Raw genomic sequence first — 27,083 nt, forward strand, 5'->3', positions numbered from 1 at the left:
ATCGATCGATGCGCTGCAGGTGTCAACCACGAGATCGGGATGGGCAGTTCGCGGATGATGTAATGGTGCAGGAGACGTATCATTTTATCACAACCCCTTCTACTCCTGGGTGGACACTCTAGAAACTATGAGCTGTGGCTTTTGAGATGTGTCCGGACCGTGTATTCGAATTAATGGAAAAGGACTCCGACAGGGATTGTTTGATCGCCCTCCAGTATTTCGGTAGTATGATGTGGGGACAAATCATGATAATATGCACGCGACGCGATCAGCGGTAATTCTTTTCAAGTGCTGGAAAAGGAGACCTTCCATAATAGTCCGAGATCACAAGCCATGTCTGTATCCAACTGCAGGCTAATTAGACGGAAGAGTATTGGTATCATGCCTCCATTTTCTGCAGATACCAATATGAAATTGATGCCTGAGGTACCAGCTATATGACCAAAAGCCATAAACCCTAACTAGATGCAGAGGCCAGTGCACACATCAAGTCGGTCTCACTTATGCCATCTCTTTCCCTCTGAACGATGATCGGAGCATACCAAGCGGAATATGACGGTATTAAACCGTACGCTATTTTTTTTTCTAGTCCGGAGTTTATACAGTCAAGATTCACGAACGACTTACTAAACAGAGTAGCTAGTCCAGCCGATCGGCACGGAGGGGTCGGACTTTCTCGGCGACATGTATGTGAGTGACCGGGGTGTGTTGAACCGCATGCCTCGAACGTCGTATTAATTAGCGTTAGCATGCGGCTGGACCGCTGTCAGATTTTAGAGCCTTGAGGCAGAAAGGCTTTCAAGCTATTTAAGCCTCCCAAGTATACCGGAGTCCTTACGCGATCGCGCTGTCTCGTGAAGTGGTTAATATTTGGAAGCCCATCAGCTACGCTACAGATATGCTACGTTAAAGGAACGGCAAAAACTCAAGAAATGGTTGCATAACCTGCAAGTATGCACACATACCAAGAGGTCAAGAGAACCTATTTTCTCGAGTATGACGCTTATTAAAAGCCAGACTACGGCACGTGAAATGCGACGAAACAAAGCCAACATGCGAACAGTGTGCTCGTTGCGGCCAAAAATACGATGGATAGGTGGACGCAACCCAGAAGCAGCTACGGGAGAGAGTGGCCGAATCATACCCTCAACAGATGAGTGCAAACAGATGTCTAGTGCTAGTACCAGGCACACGAGAGGAGCGAGAAAACCGCATCTTCCCGTGGAGCCGCGAGTGCCTGGGGATCGTCATCGGCCTTTTAACACGAACTTTCTCAGCGGGCCAACCGACAATCCTCAGAAGGTTCAGCTCACTTGGAAATCAGATACGGGGGATGAATGGGTACATCAAATCGGTTGTGTCTGGTGGTAGACGGCTTTAATATCCCCAAAACGAATGACAGCAATTTGTACACTTCGCTTGACATGGCACGTACATGCAATGCTAAGCTTTTCTATCTTTATGAATTGTGTGGTTTTAATCGGGAAAGGAGGCAAATCAACCTCTGTACCAGTTATACCATACTCGGTGATGACCTATGGGATAAGTAGCAAGTGTAGGAGTATTCTAAAATAGGATCCGAGGGATCGACAACATTTCATCGAAATATATACATTGATAAGTGGATACGTAACACGTTCGGGATATCTTCCTAGTACGCTATAGCCAACCAGCAGTTCAACAGGCATTACCAGGTTCAATGACAATTCAATACCCACCTCTGGGCTTATTGTCTGCGTCGCGACCCTGTGCAGCCGACAGTGACTGAACCATAGCATTTCCCATGGCACCCTGGTCGGTGATGACCGACACCATGTCGAAGCCTTGTTCGGCGTATTCGCGGGCCTGGTCACCACTCGTGCAGAAGATCGCCGCCTTCTTTCCAGCGGCCTTGGCGGCCTTCAAAATGCGCTCGATTGCTGCCTTGTGCTCGTCTCCGCCGCGGACGACACCGATCTGTTTCGCGAGATCAAATGGACCTAATGGAATATTAGCACATGCCCAAAACACCTCATGCTTCATCGTGCTCCTCGCTGTGAAATGAATCGTAAGTACATGGTAAATAAACATACCGATCAGAAGCACATCCAATCCCTCCACCTTCGCGATTTCCTCGACACTGTCCAGACCAGACCTGGACTCAATCTGGACCATGACCATCAAATTCTGATCGGCGTTGTCGTCATACTGAGCGCCGGCCTGGACACCGGGGAAAGCGTGGGGTGCATACAACGGCCCATAGCCTCTGCAACCGACAGGCGGGTACTTGCAGTATCGCACAATCTTACGGGCATCCTCCTATCAACCCATCAAGGGCACGATATTAGCCCCTCAACTCTCACACGTACACATTGACATATACCCCAAGCCTCGCTAGAGATGGTCGGTCAACGGGGGAAAGGAATGTACAACTCACCACTGAGTGGCACATGGGAGTCAGAATTCCATGAGCGCCAGAATCCAGAGCACGCTTGATCATCCATTCTTCCTGCCAGGGCACGCGGATGATGGGACTGGCGCCTTCCGAGGCGATGGCTGTTGTCAGCTACATATTCTGGTTAGCTGGAGTGAGAACTTGAAGATGGCACAACGTACGTCATAGTAGTCTCTGTCTGTGATCAATCCGTGTTCTGCGTCGACGAGAACCCAGCTGAAGGCCTCGACCGGCGAGGCGGTTGCAGCGCGGAGGATGGTTCGGGCGACGGGGGCGCTGGGGACGCTGTATTTTGCAGTTGGGAGTTAGTTGGGTGGAAACTATAAGAGTTTTATGATTCTAGTCAAATTTGGAGAACTTTGTAGGCTCCCTTAGGCGCTCCGAGCGAGCACGAGATCAGGGGAAAATACAGGCATGGGAATAATGCGGGGGAGGGAATACGGACGTAAGCCAGAAGCCGTATGCCGTCGATTGGCGTGCGAGAGAGCTACGGAGTGCTAGGTTCAGCGCCATGGTAAACTTTTGATCTTTTGGGGGTTGAGGAGATTGTAAGAAGTTGAGGAAGAGGTGCAAAGAAGAGAGTTGCCAGTGGAAGTCTTTTCCCCCTCGGCAACTCGCAAAGATGATTTACCCCTCGTCTCGGGGTAAATCCGACCGAGGAAGTGTGGGGAAAAACACCCCCACACTACGTGATAAGGGCTACTCGATGGGTCTCAACCACGGTTAGATTTCTCTTGCTAGTATGGAGAGTTCCCCGCTGTCATGTTTGGGCTCGGGGTTTTGTTTGAATTACCGACTCGGGGTACATGTCTAATCCCCTCCGATCGAAGTTGTCCCGCGGCATTGGAGAGAAACCATCTGCATTTCGGTATACCGTCGGGCGAGACAGAGAACGAGTTATGTACACAAGTAACCGGAAAGAAGACCATACCGACTAAAAGTCTAGTCATACTTGACATAACCTTTTAAAGGTTTCCCTGACCAGCGCTGCTTGGCACCGAGCTCTGCGCATCGGCATACGGCGAAGCCGATGCGATGTTCTTGCCCTCGAAATTCACCAGGAAGCCTGTATCAGCTTGACTGAAAGTACCAGAGCTACCAAACCCATTGACCTCGCAGTTGCGACCGAGGTACGTGGCGCAGACAGCGTTGGTGTTGGTGTCGGGCGATGTGAAAAGTTGTCCCTCAATCGGCGACTGAACCGGGGTATTGATGTTCTGGAAGACGTTCCCCTCGGCAAGGACGTAACCGCCCGCTCCGATTTCGAAGGAATGGCCGGTCGAGTCGTACCAGTAGTTGTTGACCTAAGCTGTGTTTAGTGGCCTTTCAATACTAGGGGAGATACCGGTGAACATACTGCATGAAGAAGGGTGTTCTCCTGGACCTTGGGGCTGCGACCGCTAAAGTGATGGATGTAGTTGCCCTTGAAGGTAATGAGGTCGCTGGAGCCAGCGAAGTAGATACCCCAGTATGCGTACCCGTCACACGTGGCGCTGTACTCCGAGACACCGTTGAAATAGCTGTTGGATACGGTCACACGGTTACTGGCGTCGTTTCCGAGGACGAGGTGCTGGCGGCCAATACGCGCCGTCTGAGAAAGGGATCAGTATATTCATGGCTTTGTGTGGTTTTAGCTGGGGATAGACGACGAACCGTAACGTGATCAATCCAGACCATATCCGCGTCGTTGAGGGTGATTGCATCACCTCCCCACACGTATTTGGGGTTTAGATCGGTGATGGCAATGTTTCTGAATCACGTTAGAGGTGGATTTAGCAGTAGACAAGGGGCTGTACATACTGGATGATGATGTTGCTTGCACCGCTGACAATCCGGAGGCCTTTGCCTTTGATGACACCACTGGAGCCCGAACCCAAGATAGTCTTGTCCGAGGCGACCGTTATTCCAAGTGTACCGGCATTGTCGCTGTCATCACATCAGCAGGGATACTCGTAATCTATCTAAAGCCAATACGTACTATGTGACGGACACCTGGGGCGCATCAGGTTGATAGTTAGTACACCAGTCATTCTGGTTAATGGCAAGCTGACAGCCCGAAGCAGTTCCCCACGGTGCACACCCAGTGGCCGTAGTAGTGCCTTCGGTACCAGTGAAGTCAAATCTATTCTGATTAGATTCAGGAGCTTAGTATTCCCAGGATAAAATACTAACGTGCGGTCCAGGACAATAACACGAGGAGACGAATCACCGAGGTAGGACACCAGCTCGTCGGTAGTGGTGGGATACACAGCAGCAGCAGAGCCACCGCCAGTCACACCTTTTGCGAAACCCTCTGCAGCACCTGACACGCTGACCGCGCTGACAACGGGTAAAAGTGCCGCGGCGACACCGGATAGCAAAGCAAACTTCATGTTGAGCGCAGTTGGAGCTGATAGTCTGATGGAGCAGGAGACTGGACGATCTCCTGCCGGTATTTATCCATTTACGGCATTCATCGGCATGCCTTATGAGGCCAAGTATGAACCATTGGGAGAAGCAGTCGGAGATGATTATTGGTGGATTCTCTGAAGAATTGAAATTAGGGTTAAGGGAGTTGTCCCTCTTTTTTCGGGAAATCTGCTGGCGTCCGACTCTCCACACTTTGCTTGCACGGTTGCCCCGATTGGAGGGTTTGATGCATCTCTCCAGTGAATCCGAAACGCCTTTAATTTCTCCGAGATGATACAAGGCTGAATACATGATTCTTGGCTTGTCGGGAAATACTGGATTTAAATATCCATCCGCATCAGCGTCCCTGCCCATGGCGCCTGATTGGCTCTTGGCAGACCAAAGTCTCTGACCACCTGGAAGCCTTGATGCTCATAGTAACTGCCGCGTTCCCGATAGTAAGCAATAGAAGGTATCCAGTAGAGTAAAGCTATCATAGAGTGTAGGTCTACTCACCGAATGAGCTTCTTATCATTCCCCGCCCATCCATCCAACCAGAAAGCCTTCTTCTGCTTCTTGCGACCATAATCTCGAATCCCCTGGATTAAAGCACTTCCCGCTCCGCGGCGTAATGAACCGACCCGACAATCCGTAACCATGACTTCGAGATAGATGTTGCTCTCCCGCTCAGATTCTGGTATCTGGAGATGTTTCTGCGACTCGATATAGCTTGGGATCCAGTTCTCCCGAACGAACGCAAAGCCAACAGAGAGATATCTTCGACGGTCGGATGAGACTCGATAATGCACCAAGCGAGGATCGAAACACTCTGGACCGTCTGCATTGCACTCTTTCTCGACGATGAAGATACGTAGAACGCCGTTCTTATTGTTGTCGCTCTGGCGGGCAGAGCTCTTTGAATCTTTTATCTGCTGTACAGTTTCGTCAACCCATCCTTTGCGGTGCGAAAAGGGAGTTGTCCCCCACTGCTCATGACTTCCGATCGAGGTTAAATACGGGATGGCTGCGTCGAAGGCTGCCACAACGAACTGGTCGTCGTCTTCTACGATCCCGGCATCTCGGATCAGGAACTCTGGGGCGGAAGCCATCTGAGATTTGAATGAAAGGTAGGCTTTGTGAACTGACTGGCTGGGTCGGATGGGTATTGAGGGCTTGGGGAAGGAAGAATTGTTAGTGGAGGCGAAACAAAGAGGCGACAGAGTTGATGCGGGGCGAATTTAATCCCTGCGAGTAACACCCGACACCATCATTCCTGTCCGTATCATATACCTATCGTTTCTGGGGAACTAGCTCCAGCTTATTGCAGAAGGTGTGCGGTCAGTAGCCATCTATTATAGGTTATCCGAAGCTCGAAAATAGAGCAGATTGCGTGCCCACTCCCAATGCGGGAGCGATCCTTACTACAGCCTTTTTGTTGCTATACCACCTACGACTCGTACCAGTCGAGGTATAAGTACACCCCTCACCCTTGATTCCGTGATTAAAAAACGAACATGTGACATGAGATAGATGGATTCAAACTACGATGACTGGCGATATAGGAATATGACGTGGCTTCTCCATGGCTGCCTAAGTTACAAACATCCCCCTCTTGCTGCTCTCGCTGGCTGGTATAAATATTATACAATTGAATTCAGTGCCGCAGATGATCAACACCTAGTCCCCTTTTAAGCCGTTGTCAAATACCGGCAGTCCTCAAATTACCCATTTAGCTATACCAGCCATTGTTTGTCCATTTGACCTATAGCCGCATTAGTCCACACAGCACCGAGGAAGGGTAGAGAGTAGAAAGGAATTCTCACATAGGAAGCATCAATCTTCTTCAAGTCACCCACACCAAGGTTACCAGCATCAATGGCGACCTCATGCTTGAGAAGTTGAATCGCGTGCTTGACTCCCTCAACACCGTAGGTGTTGGCAAACATAAAGGGACGACCGAGGCCGACAGCCCTGACGCCAAGGGCAAGTAGTTTCAGAACGTCAGCCCCGTAACGAACACCCCCATCTGCATAGATTTCGATCTGTTCAAAGAGCTCGGGAGCCTCGTGGTGAATCTCAAGAGCGATTTCAAGAGGGGATGGGCTACTGTCTAGCTGACGTCCACCGTGGTTGGAAAGAATAACGGCTGGGGCGCCGTGGGCAACGGCCAGTTTAACATCCTCGACGGACTGAATACCCTTCAGGACGACAGGCAGCGAGGTCATATTCTGAAGCTTCTTGTAATAGTCCCAGGTAATGTAGGAGTAGGAGCTGTCGGCTGACCCGACACCATAGCGCGCGGCACGATGACGATTTCCGTCTGCTGCCGAGTCGACCGTAAACACGATCGCCTTGCTACCCAGCTGCTCCACATGCTTGAATAGCTGCTTCGTCTCGGTGTCATTGTCCGTGAGATACACCTGCTGGAAGATAACCTGGGAGCCATTAGAGGGCTTCGCAGAGGCGATCTCATCGACGGAGAGAGATGCATAGAGCGACGGGATATACAAAATACCCTCTTCATAAGCGGCCTTTACAAAGTTCTTCTCGGCTTCAGGGTGAGCAAGGCCTCCGCGAGCACAAGGACTAATGTAGAATGGGGCAGAGAAGTTGTGACCCAAGATGGTTGTCGGCAATGTGGATTCGATGTTGGTGACATCGACCATCATGCGTGGCTTGAAGCGGAACCGCCCGTAGGCCTCCAAATTGTTTCTGTAGGACCATTCACCCGCTGCACCATTGCGATAGTATGTGTATGAGGAAGCGTTCATGTAGCGCCTGGCCGCCCATTCGAAATCAGGCAGGCCGATGATCTGTTCTAGGTCCGGAAGGGTGCCGGCTGGGGTGTCACCGAGGACATCTTCAATGCTGCGCGATCTTCAATCAGCTATACGTTGTAATCAGCGACTGCTGCTTTCCATACCCTGTGTCCGCCTCATTGAGAAAAGGACGAGCTGCAAGAGCTGCGGGAAGAAATGGCAGGAGAAGGAATATGGAGCGCATTTTGAAATGAGTGACTGTCAATACTACCGGTAAAGAATGTTAAAGTGAAAGTCCAGCCTTCGTGCGATCTACCCGGAGAGGGTGTCCATTATATGCACTACACCACCGTGAATGCCTGGCCTGGGCATCGTAATATCACCGGCACACGGTCAGACGTCACCAGATGCCTTCCCGACCACATGGCACCTAGATTCCTGTCTTGGCATGGGACGGGGTAGTGACAGGAGTCGTGACATAAATGACACATTGTGGTCATGAAGCCCTAGTCAAGCATGCCAATGCTGCTTGCTAATGATGACCAATCTAATGTATGGCCCCGGAATATGTCCGCGACCGTTATGATTAGGGTAAAGGATCAAAGCTCTTCATGCGCTTTCACCTGAAAACGTTAGACTAGGAACATCACAATTTGACTTGGCGGGGACAACCTAATATATTTTGAATAAACGGAGCCAAAGATCTAGCCACATCCATGGTGTATAGTTTGCTATCATATCAGTCCAATCCCTGATGAGACAGTGGCCGATCTTCAGGTTGGAACGCCAAGAGCCTTAGTATCTCCGTACATCTCCTGGGAAGGATCTGATAAAACTCCCGATCAAGCCCATTGGACCCTAAGGAACGGGATACTTTTCTCCACCGGACTCCGGTCCTCCTACTACTGTAGGCTACTACTAGTATCTGGTGAGACAAATTCCAGGCCAGAACCATTGGGCAAAAGATCGAGCCTTGGCATTCCAATGGCCTCGCTGCACAGCCTCCTTCGATTACCGAGAGTCTCCATGCTCGGCACAATTGAGCATATGCATATCTAAGCTTAGGGCCAAAGGATGTCACTGGCACTGTTCCATCGCTACAATAGTGCCGACAATAGTATTCGGGGCCAATCTCCGACTATTGAAGCCATGCAGCCCTGAATCACTAAGCATCCCGGGACGGGAAATGTGTCAAGTCAAGTTCTTCCAAACGGGGTATCTTAAGAAGCCAAGAAATGTTAATTTCCGCGATGAAACTAACCCGGTCAATTATCGCATCAGTGGGTTTGAGATTGAATAGGGCCTATGAGATATCCTCGACTTCAGAGATGGTTTCTTCCGCACTCCACAAGAAATATGCCGTCCCGAAGGCCATTGTGCATTCGGATAAATTTATTCAAGTGGTGCAAGAGTAAGTTGAGTGCTTTTGTATCCCGATCTCAAGCCATTTGTAGGGGTTTGCTATCAGCGTTTCAAGTCATGTAGCAAGAGCGAGCTGATAATCACGTCCTGTATATGTGCACAGCGTATGCATGATACTCAAATTATTTTACGAGTAGATAATGTAACGCCTACGGACATGCACATCTCAGTTGTTCTGTCGATTTCTTGCTATAAGCCTGACACTCACGGCTCAGATAAGGAATGGTGACCGGAAACAAGTTCCGATCGCTACACTATACGTTTACAAGTCACTTCGATTGAATACATAAATAGGGCAAGGCAAGGGGGTTTGTCCATAATAATAACCGTGTTTCTTAGCTCGGTGATCGATGGCAGTGTCTAAACCAGCTTGTGAACCGACCTGTCAAGCACAAGAATCGTAACAATATTCCTGCCACATTCAATGTAAATGCTTTATGCATCCCAAGATCGACAATTCGAGGTAAATCTCAGGTCCATAATAGTCTCTTGGCCAAAATCGGCTCCACGTTTCATGACCAAGCTCTGAAAACAGCATGACCCTGGTGATAAAGATGTTCCTCGCCACACTGCCAACAACGTCCCTATTGTGCGTCCCTAGGACCTACACTTGAGATTCTTTTTCGTGGCGATGAAACGTCATTGAGCCATAGTAAGACTCCGTTTTAGGCAATAGGCATCGCTGTAACAAGCTCTGAATTGAATCGTATACTGTCTGATTCTGGTCCTCTTCCTTTAATTGGAGAATGTAGGGGGCAAGATCTCAGGATCATGGCTCTCTTCGCTGAGGAACCAAACACGGGCCGTGGAATGTGAGCCATGTCGGCGATTCCCGACCACCATTGAGAATCTCTTGCTGTTTCGTCATAGTGCGCACGGGTTGTTAACATCGAGGCATGGACACAGAATGAGTAAGTTAGTCGGCCGCCACATACCAAGTCCACTTGATCACGTCATGGGCTGGTCCTGAGGAGAGCTGCAACATCTGTAAGGTTCAGTTCGGTCGGAAAGAATCACAAGACAATTATCAGCAGTGCAAATCTTCCTTGCACGAGGTCTGCAATTGCGTACTGTTAGTACGCAGGCCTTGAGTACGCTAGGAATGTAGGTAGAGGTTCGATGAGTATACGACGCATGGTAGAGTACTTCAATAGGCGCTCGCTATGTATCCAAACAGGACTGCGTTGAGCACAGCATTGTAAGAGGCGACATAACCTTGGACTTGATTCATCGCCAATAAGTCATGCACAGCATATCATTCCTGACATAAATGAAAGTAATACAAAAATATCCGTTCACATCGGTGTGCCTGTCAGTCTCATCCATACAAACCAAATAGTCCGGCGCAATGAGGGGCACAGCGTAATTAATAATGGTAAACTGTGTATGCGTGAAGTCGGCAGTATAAATCAAAGTGGCGATATGCGGAACAATTTTAGACGTCGCAAAGGCGTTCCGTTAGGACGAATAAAAATGACAAGTTGCCAATAAATGGGTGAGAAAACAATGTTTTCAGTTCAAGAGGAATAATATAGCTCAATAGAAACATAGTATTGAGGAACCAAGAACACGTTACCAACAACATGTGGCCAAACATCGAAGGGCACTGGAATAAGAGGCAAGCATAGTCTCGTTAGGCCGTTATAGCTTATTATGGCTACCTATTCATAGACACGACAGCCTCTATGGAATGGCTTTATTGGGCTGACAGACAACAGTCACTTCACGTCATATCTGATCTTCGCTACGAGCCAATGGTCCAGCAGAGCTCCGCGATTCGAGATACTCAGATGCCAACGCATATGCGCTACACCTGTCTTGCCATAAAGCATTTCCATATGAGTGTAATTGACCCAAGTAACCAATCCTCGTTGGAAGTATGAGGATCTTTCTTATGGGGAATACCGCTCCAGTTCATAGAGTCGTGTTTGCTGCCATGTCGCACGATTCCAGTGTGGAGCGAAGATCAGTTCTCCATAGCAGGTTATACGAGAAATCCGTGAATCAGATAGGACGCCTTTATCCTCCTTGAATCATGCAGATCACTAGTGCTGACAGAAATGACAAAAGGAGGAAATGCCAAGGCCATGAGGATCTCTGGCTCCAACCTTGCTCAACACTAATTCAGACTGCCGAGTGCATGCAGAGACCGCTAGTCATGCAATCCTTCAGAGCAGTGTTCTTCTCTGCGGTTAAATGGAGTTATTTTCGAGTGCGAAGCAGCCCAAGAGGTCCTGGGCCTGAGACCCTAAGCTGAAGCTTACGTAAATATCCCTTAGATGTTAAAATCTGTGGTCATTTCTCATTAGGTGGAAGAAGATACCGCCCCTCACGGTCTAGGCTAGTCCTTGATGCACGGCGGGATCGACAAACTGAAGACCTAATACGTTAGTGCCAGTTGGATGGTGGCTAAGAGCTATGTCTGGCTGCACGAACCCAATTCAAAACGTCAAATAACGAGGACGAGTCTACTTGGGTCGACAGTATCGGGCGTGAAGCTGGCCTGAAAGCGCTTAGTATAGTGATAGATGGGGTTTCTCATACATATTGCAGGGATGTATCATCCAGATATTCATTCATATGGGGTACCTCTTATTCTAATCAACAGTATATTCAGCATCCAACGTGGCTATATAAACCCCAGGTGTCCTACTACTTAGATTCTCTTCTTCGATTCTATCTCAATTTAAATTTGGTATACACTTATAGTTGTCTGACTACCCGCATATTACCAGAAGGCCTATCATACATTATGCGATCCATAATCACCATTATCTCCCTTGTCACACTGTTCGGCCTCGCGTCCGCCTGCAAACCTGGCACGCACGGATGTGGCGTTAACAGTGAGTTCGATTCCCTGGTCGAGCGGCTACCTAGTATCGCTATTGGCAATTTCGCGGTGGCTTACTGACACATAAAATTTACGCATAGGTAACACTGGCAAAAGCCATATTATGTATTGTGACAACGGTATTCCACGCCCAGTCGCCGAGTGTGGCACAGGAACTCATTGCGACTACCAAGATGGTCGACCAGGATGCTTGCCCCTTTAAGGCTGTCGTACGACACGGCGTGCCGCTTTCGCAAATCACAGACTAGACCCATGTTGGGTTTGTGGAGGGGGAAGTAACAGAGGGATGGTTTCGTTGGTGAGAGGTATCAAGCAAGAATAGCTAGTGGTCCACTCCATGGCATTCAATATCGTGTGACTGTGAAACGAAAGATACGGTATACTTCAAACTATAACTGTTCTTAAGATATTTATTGTGTCCAAATGTAATACCGACGTAAACTAAACTAAATCTCTAAGCCTCATGGCCTCATGTGTAATGCCAATGCCATGCTGAAAGCCGGGTTGACCATGTAGGTTACTCCCGTGCATGCACGGGTGTCGATTACATGATGAGATGATGTGGCCAGGCCAGCTCTGCGGAGATCATCATTTGCAATCACCTCCAACAAATGTGTCCCCCAATTCCTTAGCCATCTTATGTATTTGGCTTAATCTTCGGAGGTCGTCGCCAACCAGAACTATGCTGCCGTACCTCAGCCTTGACATTTTGCTCCGCTTACTGAAATCACACCATGTCACCACCAAAAAATGAGCCGAATTTTGCGATGAATCAGACCGTTCAGGACTATTACACTCATTCCTACACACTGTTTCGGCAGTCATTATTGAGCCTCATGCACAATGCTGCAATGCGTGATATCCTGCCTTCGCGACCAGTCGATTACCTTGTGACGACACTAGGCGAACGTGTCTCATTCCGTATCCGCGTGGATAATATAGCTACAAATATGCAAAATCATACGCTTTACTATGCTATCCGAACGACTAAACCTCCACCAGGATTCTCTAGACGACAGTCCTCTGTAGAAAGGGCCATTCACCCCAGATCTTTACGGCAGAGCCTGTGAGAGGGAATACGTGGTGTGTTCCAGAAATGCACTCACATTATTTGCTGTGGGTCTTCAGGCTGCGTTCAAGTGCAGCACGGGTAATCGGACTATAATGAAAGCCGCCAGCCAGTCTGGTCTCGAGAGCACTACCGTAACGTACTTAGGCCGACAGGCTTTTCCATGGCTTCTTGACACCGCGTGTGTAGAGCATGAGCTACAACGGCCCGCGGCATTGCATTGCTGCATCCATCTAGGACGGCCCGCCTACGAATTGTTGTCACATCTAACCGTGGTTGAGGAGAGAGGTGGTCTTGGGGATTATCTTCATCTTGATCCTCTTTCGCGCGATCGACCCGGAGCTGAATGGTAATTGGTTAGCCTTGTTCCAACGAGACCAGGGAACATGTACGCGCATCGTGTGTTCTAAGACGAACAGAATGAGTGCCATCGCGAACTGGGCTGTCGAGGCCGAGGAGGACTTGACTATGGTCGTGGATGTCCTTCGGTCGGTGGCCGCGCAAAATGTTCCTTTGGAGGGTTACTTCTGAGGGATGTCTCTTCGTACCATGTTTTCGACATCCCATCTCAGAGTGGAGACTATCGAACGCGCCAGGTTTGACGCGACATGTCAAAGCGATCAACAAACAATAGTAGCTCTCGGTCCGACCGCAAAGACATTCCTGGATTGCTTAGAAAACCTGTTCTTCAGACATCTGCGGCGCCACATTTCACATATCAACCTTTACCCCGTATTACCAAATACTCCATAGGTCCATTAAGGCCTTCCAAACGGACAAATGTTTAGCCTCATCTATGCCAATTACTACCGCTAATAAAAGTCCTTCGGTTGCAAAGTAGCAACCTCAGCATATCCTGTTCCCGCTATCGATAAGCGAAGCATTCTGTGGTCCTTCTAATAATCCGATTTACGTTGTCCCTCTCCGTCAAGGGATACTCTATCCCTTCGGGAGCCAGATGTAACTTTCAACCAGCGCCAATTTCCTTGTGGCGTGCTGTCAGAGAGCAGAAAGCCCCACGTGCTTAGTGAAAACTCACGCATTAGGAAATACAGTGTCTAGTTTGTTGGGGTTGTTTCATATGGAATCTCGCGGCAATTGTCGCAGTGGACGGGGCAAGGGATGCACATTGGGGATTGGAATGTTCTGTTGTTTTCAACCATTGTTGTGCCTAAAAAGGAAATGGAATTCTCGTTTACAATAGCTATGCCGAGTACAGAGAGGATCAACAGCTGCTAAAGCTTATGCTAGGGCAACTGTCAAATTGACGTGGTAGAGAAATTGTAAGTATAGTTAGTATATCCCCGTAAGGATGAATCAAAACAAACAAATGTAACAACACAGCAACAAGGCAACAAGGCAACAAGGTACCAAAATAACAGAGTGATGAGATTCTAGAAATAAAAGAAAAAAGTAAGGAATAGCTTATTGTCATCAATTTCCTAGTTAAATAGTTGTAGAAGATCTAAGTCCTAAAAAGTCCAGTTTATAGTTGTGGGGACAGTTCCTTGTTTGACAGGTTATATATATTTTCATGCGTGGAACTAGTAATGAACCCACCATGTCAGACAAATATATATTGTTTAGTTTGACGTGCAAGTAAGACATACTACTACTGCGAATTCAATAAGTATAAAAAGAAGATCAAAGAATTTAAACATTCAAATTTAATTTTTACAATTGTGCATCTTGGAACACCTTATTACTGTAGAAACGGTAGTTATTCAGATATTCGCAAGCGCTGATCGCCCGCCAAGAAGCTGTATCCTTGGGTCAGAAAAGAACATCCTAGTTGCTAGACAAAGTTTAAGTGCTAGTTAAGTGCCGGAAAACAAATGGTCATAGACCCAGGTACATGGAACAGAAGCAACAGAATCTATGTTGCGTCCACACGTCAGTGCCTTTCAATGACATTGTCATAATAGTAGTCTGTTCGATCGGCATGGTTTGCTCTGGCTGTCAAAATCCCTCAAAATTGCAACAAAATTAGAATAGGAAGAAGAGAAACAACCTGGGTTATTTCCGTGCTAGATGTAGTACTACTGGTTGAAGATGAAATAGGTGACGCTTATTATTCACCCCTACTATATTTCATGAATGGGAAGCTGATGGATATGCTATCTCCAAGCTAGATACAATGGTCTGACTGACCACAGAGGGGTGGGCCATGATAAACAAGTCATAAGCAATTTCTAAAGAAGGATAAGATAATATCAGAAGATATTAAAAAAGCCAATCATGAAGACCAGGGGCCAAGGGTAGAAAGAAATCGTCGTTGCTAATTACCAAAGCGGGCGCTTTCCGGGCTACAGCTTATACCGTCGGAAATGCAGTATATGGCGAATGCGCACCTAGCTAGACATGGCATAGTTGTACTTACTCGAAAAATATAGTAGACCTGGAGTATCCTCTCAATGTGTACACCTTTAATTTCGCCTTTCCAAAGGAGCGACAATTTGGTCCAGGCTCCACTCGAGAGTCAAGGTGTCGCTTAGCATATCTCCAATGCTCTTGTCAAATAGCTCGCTATTGCGCCACTTGTCCAGGAACAGCATTGATTTTGTATTATGTTTAAAGCTGGATTATCTCCCATTGAGGTCTAACAGGGTTTATCACACGTATTGTATGTAGTAATGATTACTGACGACTGGCATACCCGTCTGCATTCCCGAGGCAAGGAAGCATATCTGCTTGGTACCAGCGGGACATTCCATATTTGAGGAGAGCCAATGGAAAAGCAAAGAACAAAGAAAAAGGAAATAACAATGAGAATAATTACGTGCATGCAAATAAGTTCCCAGAGTTATTATTGACAAATGTCATGATCGTTCTAGTCTCCTGAAGCTGTAGGGTAAAAAATTAAACGGTAGAGGCGGATTTATATGCGGGCGGTGATAAAAAGCTGATCAAGCATCGCCGGTTCGGAGGGTCCGAACAGTGCACCAACAACATTGAAAGCCTCATCGCAACAACCCAAGAAAGGAAAAATGATTGTGTCCTACCCCTTGGGAATTACATCGCAAGTTCTTGCGTGGGCCCAATCAGCTTGTTGTTTTTATCCACGGCGGTGATGGGTCAACGGAACTGGAATGTAGCCCTAACCCGAATTCAGATAGCCGGATTCCTCGGATAAAGGAGCCGCTCCACCATAAACAAAGAGATACGGATAGACACAACGAAACCATAGACGGATGACAGGGGGAAAGTGGTGATAGAATAATGAATGTATCTGAACGAGGATAAAGCATGCAATTCAGTGCGTGCTTGAGCTCACGGAGTGGTGGCGGGTGTAACCCTAATGGGAAAGTGAAGGGAAGCCAAAACCGGCGATATTCGAATATCGCATGTGGGATAAAGGATAACTAAAGGTATACAGTGTAAATTTGTTTTTGGTTACAAGGGGCCAGGAAATATGGAGCACCAGCCCCCTCATCATCTTGGTTAAAGTTCTCTGATTTGATCGTGTATCCATATGAGGACCTGTAGCAAAGGTGGATTCTTGGGCCGTCTTGCATTCTCGGATCTGCATCCCAATGTTTCGAGAGAAAGCAGAGCATTGTACAAACAACCAAACACGGAAACAAGCATTCCATATTAACTTCGGCTAAATGATGGATATTGAATCCGCCAACTTGATTTATTTGTACAAAGCCAGGCAGCGCCCGGAGTTCTTTTTGTTTCTGTTCTCACCTCCCAATCAAGTATAATTAATGCCGCTTTGGTGTATGCCACAGAAGTCCAGGTCGCGATGCAAGTGGTACAGGCGTCATTCAATAGCGGTCCTCTTGAGGCTCCTCGTTTGTACCAGCCACTGGCCAGCCGAGTGGTTCAGAACTGGGGTGCCCCAAGTGCGGCACCTGTTGCAAACAACGGCTACAGTCAAAATGGGCAATATGGAGGGACAAGTGGCCAGGGTTCCTGGGGCCAGAGCTGGGGACAAGCGCAGGCTCCTGGACAAGCAGAGTCTCCTGGACAAGCACAGTCTCCTGGACAAGCGAAGGCTGTTGGACAGAGCGTCGCTGTACAAGCACAGGCTGCCAGTACTGCGCTTCAGCCAGTTGCAACGGAAGACAGCGGCCAATACACCTGGAAGCCCAGCATCCAGACACCTCAGCTGCAGACGAGCACCCAAAGTCAAGCGACAGGCACTCTCAGTCAATCGATGACCACGAGTCAGACGATGAGCACTACCAGCCAGACGACAACTACCAGCCAGACGACAAGCAGTACGAGTGACACAACGACTACCCACAGTAAATCCACCAGTACCAAGACTCACCCTACAACACTCGAGACTCGCGTCAGTCACACGGCGACCCCTACGGCAGCTGATCTCGGCCCAACGAGCACCGGCACAGGCCATAATGCACCTAGCAAGCTCGACACCAGTGGATATGCAGCAATTGCGGTTTGCGCTGTGGTTGGACTTATAGCCGGGTTTGTCCTTTTTTCGTTATACCGAAAGCGGAAACGAGCCACGGCAGCAGCCAGAGCCAAAGAGCTCAGAAAAAGACATCAGGGACCCAAGTCTGGGCATTTGGAAACAAACAATAGCCTGAATACCCTGCCCCAACTATTCCTAGCAAGCAAAACAGCACTATTCAGTGTGGTCTCTTTGCGTTCATCCAACGAGAAGGACGACGTGAGCAGCGATCGCAGCGCAGAGGAGAAACAGATAGCGTCTACTCTCCATGCTCAGGATAGGAAGTCCCATCACGCCGCAGTGAAGGATGTCAAGACACCGGAAAAGAACCACGGTGATAGCGCCAGCATTTCCGACGCCAGCACTGTCGCTGGTACCCCCTCTCGTCATCCAACGTTCCGACCGCCTACTGAACTCAACTACGATGAGTGCAGTTCATCTGACGATAGCACTGACGATGAGGCAAGCGATCGCCGTCCTGGAATTTACCGGCGGTTGACAGAGCGTGTCGCAAACATTCGACCAGCCCTCTCAAAAAACGCCAAACGAGGCCATCGCCACTGCCGTAGCGCGCCCAACGAAATCATTGTCGATGGGATCACATCGCACCGTGTCGAACTGAATGAGCCCCATCAGAACCATAACCATCGCCGTCGTAGTACCCCTGACGATTCTACTGACCATAGTATACCCTGCCACTCTCCTGGACTTCGCCAGTCCAAACAAAGACAAAGTAACAATGTGTCTCGCAGCACGTCAGACGATGATATGGACCATGTCACGGACAGCCCCAATATTTCTCGCAGCACGTCCGGGGACGATAGCGACCGTAATACCTCATTTCAGCGCCCCCAACTTAAAACCAGGGGAAGCTTTAAGGAGGTTGTCACCGGTCTTGCAAAAATGCCCAGGAAAGCCAGCAGAAACTCGATGTACAAAGGATCTGCTTCATCCTCAATTGAAGAGAAGGATCGGTCAGGGGCGAAGCTCTCGACGATTCCTGATGACGAAGACAAGAGGATTATTGCCTCCTATGCCCCTTCTACCTTCAAGACATACAACGTCGACATGGAACACACTCCTGTCAATGATACTCAGGTTAAACTGGCTGTTGGTCAGTCGGTAACGATATACCAGGTCTATGACCACGGTTGGGTATGTAATCCATTCTTTCCATTTCAATGCATTTTTTGTTTAGTTCCGTGAGCTGATGATTTCGACCAAAGGTACATTGTCTCAATCGTGACACTGGCCAAGATGGATTGGCACCCAGAGCTTGCCTCTCGATCTGGCCCACTAACAGGTCCCCGAGCTACCGGAATGCAAGCGATGTGACCTTGTATCCGCCGCAGATGAACATCTCGGCAGCATCGCTCAGCTCCTCGCGACCCATGTCCCCAGTCACTCGCTTTTATAGTCATCGTTGTCCTTCTTCACCAGCCGTTTAAAGTGCATATACACTCGCTATCTATGCACTCACGATACCCCAACATCTTCTGCATCTTCGCAGCACACCCTAATCAGTATTATTTCCTGCAGAGCCGGAAATAATGCTTGTCACTCGCTTATTACCTCTTTTCTTTAATATTTGTATAGTAATACTTCCCCTTCTTCTCGGCAAGTATTTCCCTGGACTAGCGAATTTTTACTTGTAATATCAAAATGGTTGATCTATGTGGAGCACTGTGTCCAAATTGTGTACCCGATAGTCTTTATTGCCTCCGTTGGATTCATGTAGTATTACCACCGGTCATTGTGACGACTGTGTTGCAGCTCCTTGAGGAAAGAAAACCTCCCACTAATCCTCTTCTCGAACATACGTATGCCCCGTATTCTGGTGATCGAAGCCCTAAACAAAGATAGCTCAACAGTAGTACATGCGAATAGAAAAGATACGGGTTGTCACCATTCCGTGCCGGAAACCCGGGCAGCAGCCCTTCTTCGTTTCTCATGAGTGATATGCGACGCCGTTCCCTAGCATATTAGATCGTCCCTCTACCGACCATTCCTACAAGCCTAGTTAATGAATAAGCAATCCTTCCCGCCGGAGTCCCAGCTACGCGTATCCGACCCCACTCAAGTTTTGCAGTTTGAATGGGTGATCATCCAATCCTGCAGGATTGTGATAGCATTTAAGACGCTCAGCCCACGTAAGATTTCCTACTATGTTAGTCATTCTGCCTCTAGGATATTCGGGATGCCTCTGGAATATGTATTAGTCATCGCTCAATATAATTAAATAACTTAAATAGTAAACGGGACAGTTTGTGATAGAAGATTCTATCTGTATACATTTGCTATAGGATTTACAAGAAACAAGAAACAGCCATGGGCGAAACGACCGAACGAACACAAACCATCTATGGGTCCTGTCTTTGTGGAACAATCAAATACCATATCACCGGAGACCCAGCTTTGAAAATACTCTGCTACTGTCAGAACTGTCGGAAATCGACTGGTTCGCTGGGGATGGCCAATAGCATATATCGCCGGGAGGTAAGTCTCGTGAGACATATCGGTAAATGATGATTCAACTACTGACGCTACACAGAATGTAACTATAACGCAAGGCCACGACACACTTCGCACATACAAGGATAATGCAACCAATAATGGGTCGACTGTTGAGCGATCATTCTGCGGGAATTGCGGGTCGAATCTCTTTTGCGAAAACAAGGAAAAGGGACCAGAACTCGTGATCGTGACATCGGGTACGATGGATTTGGCAGCTGAGCAGACTTGGGAGCCGGTGATGGAGTTTTACTGCAAGGATAAGAAGACTTGGTTGGACACTAATGTGGAGACGAGGAAATTTGAGGAAGTCCCGACGGCGTTTGATAATCTGTGATTGTAGTTACGATGGATACTCGGAGTATGAAGTTGCTTGTGTCGGTGTCTGTCAGATCATGTATACAGTCGACTAGCCCTGTTTTTGGAGTTCAGTATGTTTATGCCGGTATATATGATATTTGGGTAATGATGTGAGTGTTCGTCTAAGTATACTAGTGCGGCTAGGAGGTTAGGTTGTCTCCTCTCTGGTGTTAATAGTACTTGATCGGATGTCTCGCAGTACACTGAAAGAATAGATAGGATTAATAAATGCATTTATTGTCAAGGATAAAGAAATTGTAAATGTGAAGAACTGTGCCTTTTTTTTATATTGGTCATGGAAAGCATTATAGTTGTCGGTCATAATCATAGAATTATAGCAACGTCGTGGCTCGCATTACGAAGAGGACAATATCTTGTTAGTTACCACCAGATCGGTTGAATCTACTGCATATTGGTCTCCTATACGAATCTTCAGTGAACAACCTCATATTTGAAAGGCCAGCAAAAGATGAAGGTGAATCCAACGAATGGTTTGCATGCGCGTATACATACAGAATAACTCAACATTGGGAGAAGGGAGGTCCGCAAAAAAATCGAACACATGAACAAGAGGTATCTGAGAGTCCATGCTTAAAGGGGTGTTGCTTCACAAATTACCAACCGAAGTATTCTCATCGTCAACGCTCCTGGTGACACCCGACATTTCGCTCAAGCCGTGGCTTGCACAATGAACTATGCCACTCGATCGTCCAGATCGTTGACATTGAATTCACAGCTTACTGACTCTTTGCTGGTCTCCAAGCCTGTAGTCGAAGGCGCTCGTGGCTAGCCACGATTTCTCATCTTTGGGAGCTATGCAGTCAAAGATATAACGAAAGTGCTGCACCTGCTTCGGCAACAAGTCGCCTACTTCAACTTGGGTGAAGAGCTGAAGTTCCTTACGTTCTTCAGGTGAGGGTGTGGTTGACAATTCCACGGTTCGCCTTTCTGAGAAGGCATACGAGACGCCGAGTAAGTTATAACGGCGACATAGAAAATGCTGGTTCGGAGATCGCCAACCGTTTGGATCCCACACCAGTTTCAGATCCCAGGGGATCAGCCGGAATTGCATTGCTTGCTCCCATACATCGCGTGTTTTATATCTTGCCCTCTCACCGCTCACAGCATGGATGCAGACAGCTGTACCAGCAGCAACGTGCGTGATAAGTCGGTCGGCAACAACGTCAGCAGGGATTCCATCTAAGGTTGCCTGTGAGTCAGGGTCGGCCAAGTTTGTTCCAATACGCATATTCCGCGATGTGCTCAATGTCATCACAGCCGCCAACATGAGCATTGGAGCGGATAATGGGAGACAAAAGCCAGGGTATGGTACACTTTGGGAAGGCCCAACAATGGATGGACGAACGATAAGTAACGTGTTCATCGCCCTATGATCTTGAAAGCGGCGAACTAGCAGTCGCTCAGTCAAGTTCTTAGCGTACGCGTATGGCCAAGGGAACTCATGCGCCTGATAAACCTTGCTAGTGCCGTATCTTTCGACCTCCGCCAATTCCTCTATGACGCTCGCTGAGCTTCCTAGATCATACACTCTCTCATTAACTTCAATGTCGCATGCGTGCCTTGAGGGGCTCAGGTGGCCATTTGCGTATGCAGTGGAAACATATACAAACCGGTCAAGCTTTGGACATGAGAGAGCAAATCTTCCGATCATGTCACTGGACCGGATAATTACATCGAACAGACCAGAAAGAGGTGTGGCGAGGTTAATTGAAGATGCCGCATGGATGATAACATCCACCTGTGTTCGCACCATGTCAAGCTTGTCCTTCGATATGCCCATGTCTGGCAAGCGGATGTCGCCATCGAATACTGTAGTTCGCGAAGGATCGCATAGGGCGTTCATTGTCTCTTCGGGTAACCCTTGACTCCAATTGGATCGCAAGCGCCTACGCACGATGTAAGTTAGCTTTTGTGTGGTTAACGTTGTCTTGGACAGAGCTGACTCAATTCCTCCTCGGCAAAGCACATAGACATGCTGGACTTCGCACAAGCTGATCAAGCGATAAATGATTACCGTACCTAGGAACCCCGGTGCTCCTGTGACAAAGATGGACTTATTCTTGTAATACTCTAGCATATTGAGTGTACTGCGGTATAATTATAGATTTAGGGCCCCAGGGTAACTTCCAAACCAAGTCAAATGTGATTCAGAAGAGAAGAGAGATTGGCGAAGCCGTGCTGTAGAATGTAGGATACACTCATGCTATATAGTTCAATGCCAGTATCCCACTATCAAACGAGATTGATGACGAAATGCTGAACCTTGTCGCTGCATGTGCATAGTCCAAGCATAAACAGATCAGTCTAGTAGCACGGGAGCAAGCTGCTACTTGACCATAAAGATGGCTCTCGTAGTTGGTCTAGAGTTTGCATATTCTTGCTTGGATATTTGCATCCTGGTTTTCGAAACAGGAATTCTTACCGAGGCGAAAGTATACTGTAGATGTTACATCATCCAATATATTGCCACCATGTATTGCTCACATGCTTGATAAATCTAATATGGTAGTATTTTCTGAGTAATATACTCCGGATATTCACTGCGGATTCCATCAGGTGCATCCTTGCGTTGGAGTGATCTAGAGGTTCCATAGCTACTCTGCCCTAAAGTCACATCTATCGGACATGATCTGAACGCTGATAAAAGCAGCGCACTTTATGAGTGGTGGCTGCAGGTCTGCAGGGCTTGTTGCTAGGGTGGTTCGAATCCATCTTACGCTGGCCGAGGTTATAACTGACGCGACGCCGGTTATTTCTTTTTTGAACTAGCATTTATGTATTTTCTATGTTCAGTTTTCAAGATTATACTAATATATAGGGCTCCTACCGCTAAGGTGATGATTATTGGCTACAGACTTGTTAATATAAGAGGAGCTATTATCCTGGCTATCTTTAATATACTGTCCTGGCGAGAAAGGTGTAACGAAGACTTATCATGGGGGTGTCTCTTTAACGCATAAACGCACAGATTTACTCTTGACTTCTAAGAACAGCAATCTCTTCAGATCTTTCAATGCTTCCAACACTTCCAGTCGCTATTACCTTTCTATTCTTTCCATCTTGGACCCACTTTAGTGGTCCAGGAGGAAGACATTTTTTTGGATCAACCCAAAATAGTGTCTGACGAATGCCCTCATCGAGATCAGGAAGCATGCCATGTTGGTAAGCAAGTTCGCCTCCAAACTGTTTGGGAATGTTGGCGTGATCAATGTATGTTTCCAACGTGGAGTACACATCAGCAGATTTCACAATGACCAGCTTGTCTGCCGTTCGAGGATCCACGAATTTCTTTATAATGTTCCACATCATCCAAAACGAGGACGGGGCGTTGCAGACCTATCTAATTAGTGTTACATCTGTAGCAAACAGGTGTGACTTACAATAATATGCTGAATGGTCTCAGGATAGCAAGTAAATAATATCCAGCTAACTTCCTGGATAAAGTACTTCATACCCCACACCTGCTTCAACGACAAGGTAGACGCATCCACCAGATAAGTCGACTTCGTCACTGGAATGGAGCTGTCCGGCCGATCATTCATCGCCGTACACAGGGGCAGAATAAAGCGCGTCAGACCATCGTGAAAAACAGACACCCGCTGTGCCATATCTGGAGATGAAGTCACTGATGCATCTGCACATGGCATATTGCGGGTTTCGGTCCATCGCGTTATAGCTTCGTTTTGCAGATGAACTAGGTTGAGCATCATGATAGGTTGGCCTTGTTTGTCACGACGGCCGGTCCAGTGGGGGTACTACATTACCTGCATAATTAGAAAGGATCATAGAAAGAGAAAGAGACGTACCAATCGCCTGGTATCTTCATAATCGTCCACTGAAATGACGCTGTAGAACGCGTGCACGTTTTTCTCCGCGTGGAAGGTAGCCGCTTGTTGGAACTGCTTGAGAGCATCCTGCGGTTTCATTTGCCGTGCTTGGAGGAAACGTCTACCCCATTAACAGGACCCAATATTGAACGTCAGATAATCCACCTACAGCAGAGCCGTCTCGTCGTTGATTCCATCGACAACATCGTTTTCACTCAATTCGCTCGGCCGTTTTAACAGACCTTGTTCGGTGCATAACTGGCTGAATGTGACCAAGGCAGCTGCCTCATCCGCTTTAAGGCAGTCCATTGTATCCTACAGTTGTTAAGAAGTCAAGATTGAGGAGTGGATGATGTACGAGAACTCAATTCAGCAGAACTTGACTAGTAGTAAGCAAGTACTGTAGATGTCAGGCGAGCCTCTTGTTCTTTTTGTTTCTTTTTTTTTTTTTTCTAATAATACCAGGTGAGGTACAAGTCTAATACGAAGCAGCAGGAAGGGGTCCGTTACCAAACGACGTGGTCAGTGCATATCGGGGTTGGGCCGAGGAGCGGTGTGCTTGACGCTATATTTATAGTCAGCAGACCCTGGTGTGGTCGACGATCTTATCGGTATTGAATACCCGGATTGGGGTTTTTCCGGCCGCTAGCTGGGATAGTGATTCTTGATCAAGGAGCCACCCTTAGCCCATTCAGATTTCGCAGCCGAATTGGAGATTCAAATCATTGACCGAAACGAGCATGTTTAAGAGAAAGCATAAACAGCCCAATAGTCGCTGAGATGTCTTTTATTTCCTGAGAAACGTAACTTTACCACCCCAGGCTCCGAGGATTTCTATCTGCGGACTGATTGGTTCAGCGATAGGCAGGGGTTGGATGAGCAAGTAGGGTTGGCAGAGAGGGCTTTGAAACAGTCGTTGCCTTCTTTATAGAGTGAATACACAACTTTCCTTCTTGAACAGTTTGAATGTATACAAATAGTATAGAGGTATAAATGAAAGAATTAATGGTAAACTTACTAGTAAACATAACTAGATCCCCGCGCTTGTCGGACATGGAATATAGATATAGCCGGAGCCCAACATAAGATATATTTCTTTTCCAAATACAAAATGACTTCTAACGAGCTCCTGAAACTGGTAAGCCAGTTCTTTCTATATTCTATCATTTTTTAATGTATTAAAGTTCCTCTACTCAGATTCTATCCCGAGTATGAAGAATGTCGAGGTAACTGTGTGGAAGCGGTCTTGCCCCACGTAAAGAAGGACCCGAAGTGTCGATCTATCTGAACCCTAGTTATTTTGCCTGGCAATCCTGGGATGTAGCAGAGGATGGATCCATGGGCAAACCTCGTATTACCGTCAGCTAATATTCTCGTACTAGTATTATTTTGGCGAATGCTAGTGTCGCGGTGCGTGTCTACCTAGACTTCTGCAGATTTATTTGAGATGTCTACATCAATGATCATAGAAGTTGGACACGATACCAAATAGTAGCCTTAGATTCTTACATCTCGGATCGGAATATACCCTCTGTCTGGCCGAAAATATCAAGGTCTCTTGACCCGAATCTAATTCCTAACCTGAACCCGCCCCCAACTCGGGTTCGGAGTCCACGTCACAAATGTCTCCGTATAAAGTCTCCGAATATTATTAATACACCTGGGCTACTCGATACAAAATGTACGAACGACATCTCGAGAATGAGGGATCAATGAGTTTCCGCTATACGTCCAAATTTCAAATATGTCAGCCATCAAGAATATCCTCGTTCTCGGGGCCGGAGAATTAGGGGCACAAGTACTGCTGTCCCTCGCGCAACATCCTCACTTGAATGACATCGTCGTATCCGTCCTTTTACGACCTTCTACCATCTCTACAACGCGACCGGAGAAGGTACGGGAGCTCTCACTATTTCGCCAACACAACATTCAGCTTGTTCCCGGCGACCTCGTGGCAGACTCTCAGGAGTCCCTGGCCCAAACCTTCCGCGGATACGATACAATTATCGGCTGTACAGGCTTTGTTGCCGGTCGTGGAACACAAATCAAATTAGCACAGGCGGTACTCGCCGCTGCGGTCCCTCGGTATATCCCTTGGCAGTTCGGGGTGGATTACGACGTTATTGGACGAGGGTGCGCACAGGATCTCTTCGATGAGCAGCTTGATGTTCGCGATCTCCTTCGCTCGCAGACTAGGACCCGATGGACTATCATTTCCACGGGCATGTTTATCAGCTTCCTCTTTGAACCTTCCTTCGGTGTAGTCAATCTGGAAAATAGCTCAATTTGCGCCTTGGGTAGTTGGGACACTAAGGTTACGGTGACAGCGCCCGAGGACATTGGAAAGCTCACTGCGGAAATCGTTCTCGGCTCCGATTCAGACGTAGCATTCAACAATCGACCGACCATTGTTGCTGGCGACACCGTTAGTTATGCGGAATTGTTGCGGATAGTGGAGGAGGTCACAGGAAGGCATTTCGAAAAGAGCATACGGACGGTCGAGGCTGCGAGGGCTGATCTTGCAAAGGAACCGGATAATTCACTATATAAGTATCAGGTGGTCTTTGGAGAAGGTCGGGGCGTTGCATGGGATTTGTCTACAACGTGGAACCATGAGTCGGGAGTAAATGTTCTGTCAGTGAAGGAGTATGCAAGTCGGTACCTAGTTTAGTATTTTGGTGTTGATCGTCGGAAAAGGGGGCCAGTGAGAACCTCTCCACAACGGAGCTAGATTATGATCCCTCTCAAAAACATCCCTTAAAGGGTATAAAACCCTGAGATCGGCATTCATCTAACCAAAGGATCGGCAAGCCCTAGGGGCAAAATGCGAAACACTACGAGCTAAAAGGGGATCGGCGAAAGATAGGAGTGATCGCCAGGAACAAGCCACACAGGCTGGCCTTTAGTTAGAGGAGCTAGTGATTTTGACAATATCTAGCCATGTAGCCACCGTTAGTCTATATAAGGGAGCGAAGCATCGGCCTCAGTTGACAAACCCAGTCTGATTAGACCTTCCAC

At 47.7% G+C, this 27,083-nt stretch overlaps 11 protein-coding genes across 11 annotated transcripts; 5 read left to right on the forward strand and 6 right to left on the reverse strand.

The window, feature by feature from the left end:
* The first annotated feature begins 793 nt into the window (after positions 1-793).
* BDV27DRAFT_14316 (uncharacterized protein) lies at positions 794-1,417 on the forward strand. The gene is made up of 2 exons (XM_032070054.1): positions 794-951; positions 1,018-1,417. Exon 2 carries the CDS (start codon positions 1,033-1,035, stop codon positions 1,369-1,371), a length of 339 nt encoding a protein of 112 aa, XP_031932406.1. The 5' UTR covers positions 794-951; positions 1,018-1,032; the 3' UTR covers positions 1,372-1,417.
* A 170-nt stretch (positions 1,418-1,587) lies between these two features.
* On the reverse strand, positions 1,588-3,173 carry BDV27DRAFT_14320 (HpcH/HpaI aldolase family protein). The gene is made up of 5 exons (XM_032070059.1): positions 2,880-3,173; positions 2,596-2,719; positions 2,417-2,545; positions 2,073-2,298; positions 1,588-1,979 (listed from the first exon to the last, which is right to left on the reverse strand). The coding sequence occupies exons 1-5, from the start codon at positions 2,945-2,947 to the stop codon at positions 1,708-1,710; spliced, it is 819 nt and encodes a 272-aa protein (XP_031932407.1). The 5' UTR covers positions 2,948-3,173; the 3' UTR covers positions 1,588-1,707.
* On the reverse strand, positions 3,174-5,070 carry BDV27DRAFT_14319 (polysaccharide lyase family 1 protein). Its single transcript, XM_032070057.1, has 6 exons — positions 4,607-5,070; positions 4,413-4,556; positions 4,235-4,360; positions 4,088-4,184; positions 3,792-4,025; positions 3,174-3,738 (listed from the first exon to the last, which is right to left on the reverse strand). The coding sequence occupies exons 1-6, from the start codon at positions 4,804-4,806 to the stop codon at positions 3,400-3,402; spliced, it is 1,140 nt and encodes a 379-aa protein (XP_031932408.1). The 5' UTR covers positions 4,807-5,070; the 3' UTR covers positions 3,174-3,399.
* BDV27DRAFT_14322 (uncharacterized protein) lies at positions 4,985-5,995 on the reverse strand. The gene is made up of 2 exons (XM_032070062.1): positions 5,339-5,995; positions 4,985-5,263 (listed from the first exon to the last, which is right to left on the reverse strand). The coding sequence occupies exons 1-2, from the start codon at positions 5,929-5,931 to the stop codon at positions 5,164-5,166; spliced, it is 693 nt and encodes a 230-aa protein (XP_031932409.1). The 5' UTR covers positions 5,932-5,995; the 3' UTR covers positions 4,985-5,163.
* A 556-nt stretch (positions 5,996-6,551) lies between these two features.
* On the reverse strand, positions 6,552-7,825 carry BDV27DRAFT_141346 (uncharacterized protein; the record flags this gene model as incomplete). Its single annotated transcript, XM_032069801.1, has 3 exons — positions 6,552-6,584; positions 6,646-7,690; positions 7,746-7,825. 3 exons carry the CDS (start codon positions 7,823-7,825, stop codon positions 6,552-6,554), a joined length of 1,158 nt encoding a protein of 385 aa, XP_031932410.1.
* A 4,763-nt stretch (positions 7,826-12,588) lies between these two features.
* Positions 12,589-13,454, forward strand: BDV27DRAFT_153206 (uncharacterized protein; the record flags this gene model as incomplete). The annotated part of the gene is made up of 2 exons (XM_032071733.1): positions 12,589-12,920; positions 13,205-13,454. The coding sequence occupies 2 exons, from the start codon at positions 12,589-12,591 to the stop codon at positions 13,452-13,454; spliced, it is 582 nt and encodes a 193-aa protein (XP_031932411.1).
* A 3,191-nt stretch (positions 13,455-16,645) lies between these two features.
* Positions 16,646-18,646, forward strand: BDV27DRAFT_165861 (uncharacterized protein; the record flags this gene model as incomplete). The annotated part of the gene is made up of 2 exons (XM_032074041.1): positions 16,646-18,501; positions 18,620-18,646. The coding sequence occupies exons 1-2, from the start codon at positions 16,672-16,674 to the stop codon at positions 18,644-18,646; spliced, it is 1,857 nt and encodes a 618-aa protein (XP_031932412.1). The 5' UTR covers positions 16,646-16,671.
* Positions 18,647-19,674: 1,028 nt separating this feature from the next.
* Positions 19,675-20,194, forward strand: BDV27DRAFT_141348 (GFA family protein; the record flags this gene model as incomplete). The annotated part of the gene is made up of 2 exons (XM_032069802.1): positions 19,675-19,842; positions 19,898-20,194. 2 exons carry the CDS (start codon positions 19,675-19,677, stop codon positions 20,192-20,194), a joined length of 465 nt encoding a protein of 154 aa, XP_031932413.1.
* Positions 20,195-20,954: 760 nt separating this feature from the next.
* Positions 20,955-22,315, reverse strand: BDV27DRAFT_141349 (male sterility protein-domain-containing protein; the record flags this gene model as incomplete). The annotated part of the gene is made up of 3 exons (XM_032069803.1): positions 20,955-20,981; positions 21,089-22,124; positions 22,182-22,315. The coding sequence occupies 3 exons, from the start codon at positions 22,313-22,315 to the stop codon at positions 20,955-20,957; spliced, it is 1,197 nt and encodes a 398-aa protein (XP_031932414.1).
* Positions 22,316-23,147: 832 nt separating this feature from the next.
* On the reverse strand, positions 23,148-24,597 carry BDV27DRAFT_14340 (SEC14 family lipid-binding protein). Its single transcript, XM_032070090.1, has 4 exons — positions 24,235-24,597; positions 24,045-24,186; positions 23,619-23,993; positions 23,148-23,574 (listed from the first exon to the last, which is right to left on the reverse strand). The coding sequence occupies exons 1-4, from the start codon at positions 24,372-24,374 to the stop codon at positions 23,209-23,211; spliced, it is 1,023 nt and encodes a 340-aa protein (XP_031932415.1). The 5' UTR covers positions 24,375-24,597; the 3' UTR covers positions 23,148-23,208.
* Positions 24,598-25,801: 1,204 nt separating this feature from the next.
* Positions 25,802-27,078, forward strand: BDV27DRAFT_165865 (aromatic alcohol reductase). The gene has a single exon (XM_032074042.1). It carries the CDS (start codon positions 25,810-25,812, stop codon positions 26,734-26,736), a length of 927 nt encoding a protein of 308 aa, XP_031932416.1. The 5' UTR covers positions 25,802-25,809; the 3' UTR covers positions 26,737-27,078.
* The last annotated feature ends 5 nt before the right edge of the window (positions 27,079-27,083 follow it).

Source organism: Aspergillus caelatus (genome assembly GCF_009193585.1).
Source record: "Aspergillus caelatus strain CBS 763.97 unplaced genomic scaffold BDV27scaffold_13, whole genome shotgun sequence".
Taxonomy (NCBI): Eukaryota; Fungi; Ascomycota; class Eurotiomycetes; order Eurotiales; family Aspergillaceae; genus Aspergillus; species Aspergillus caelatus.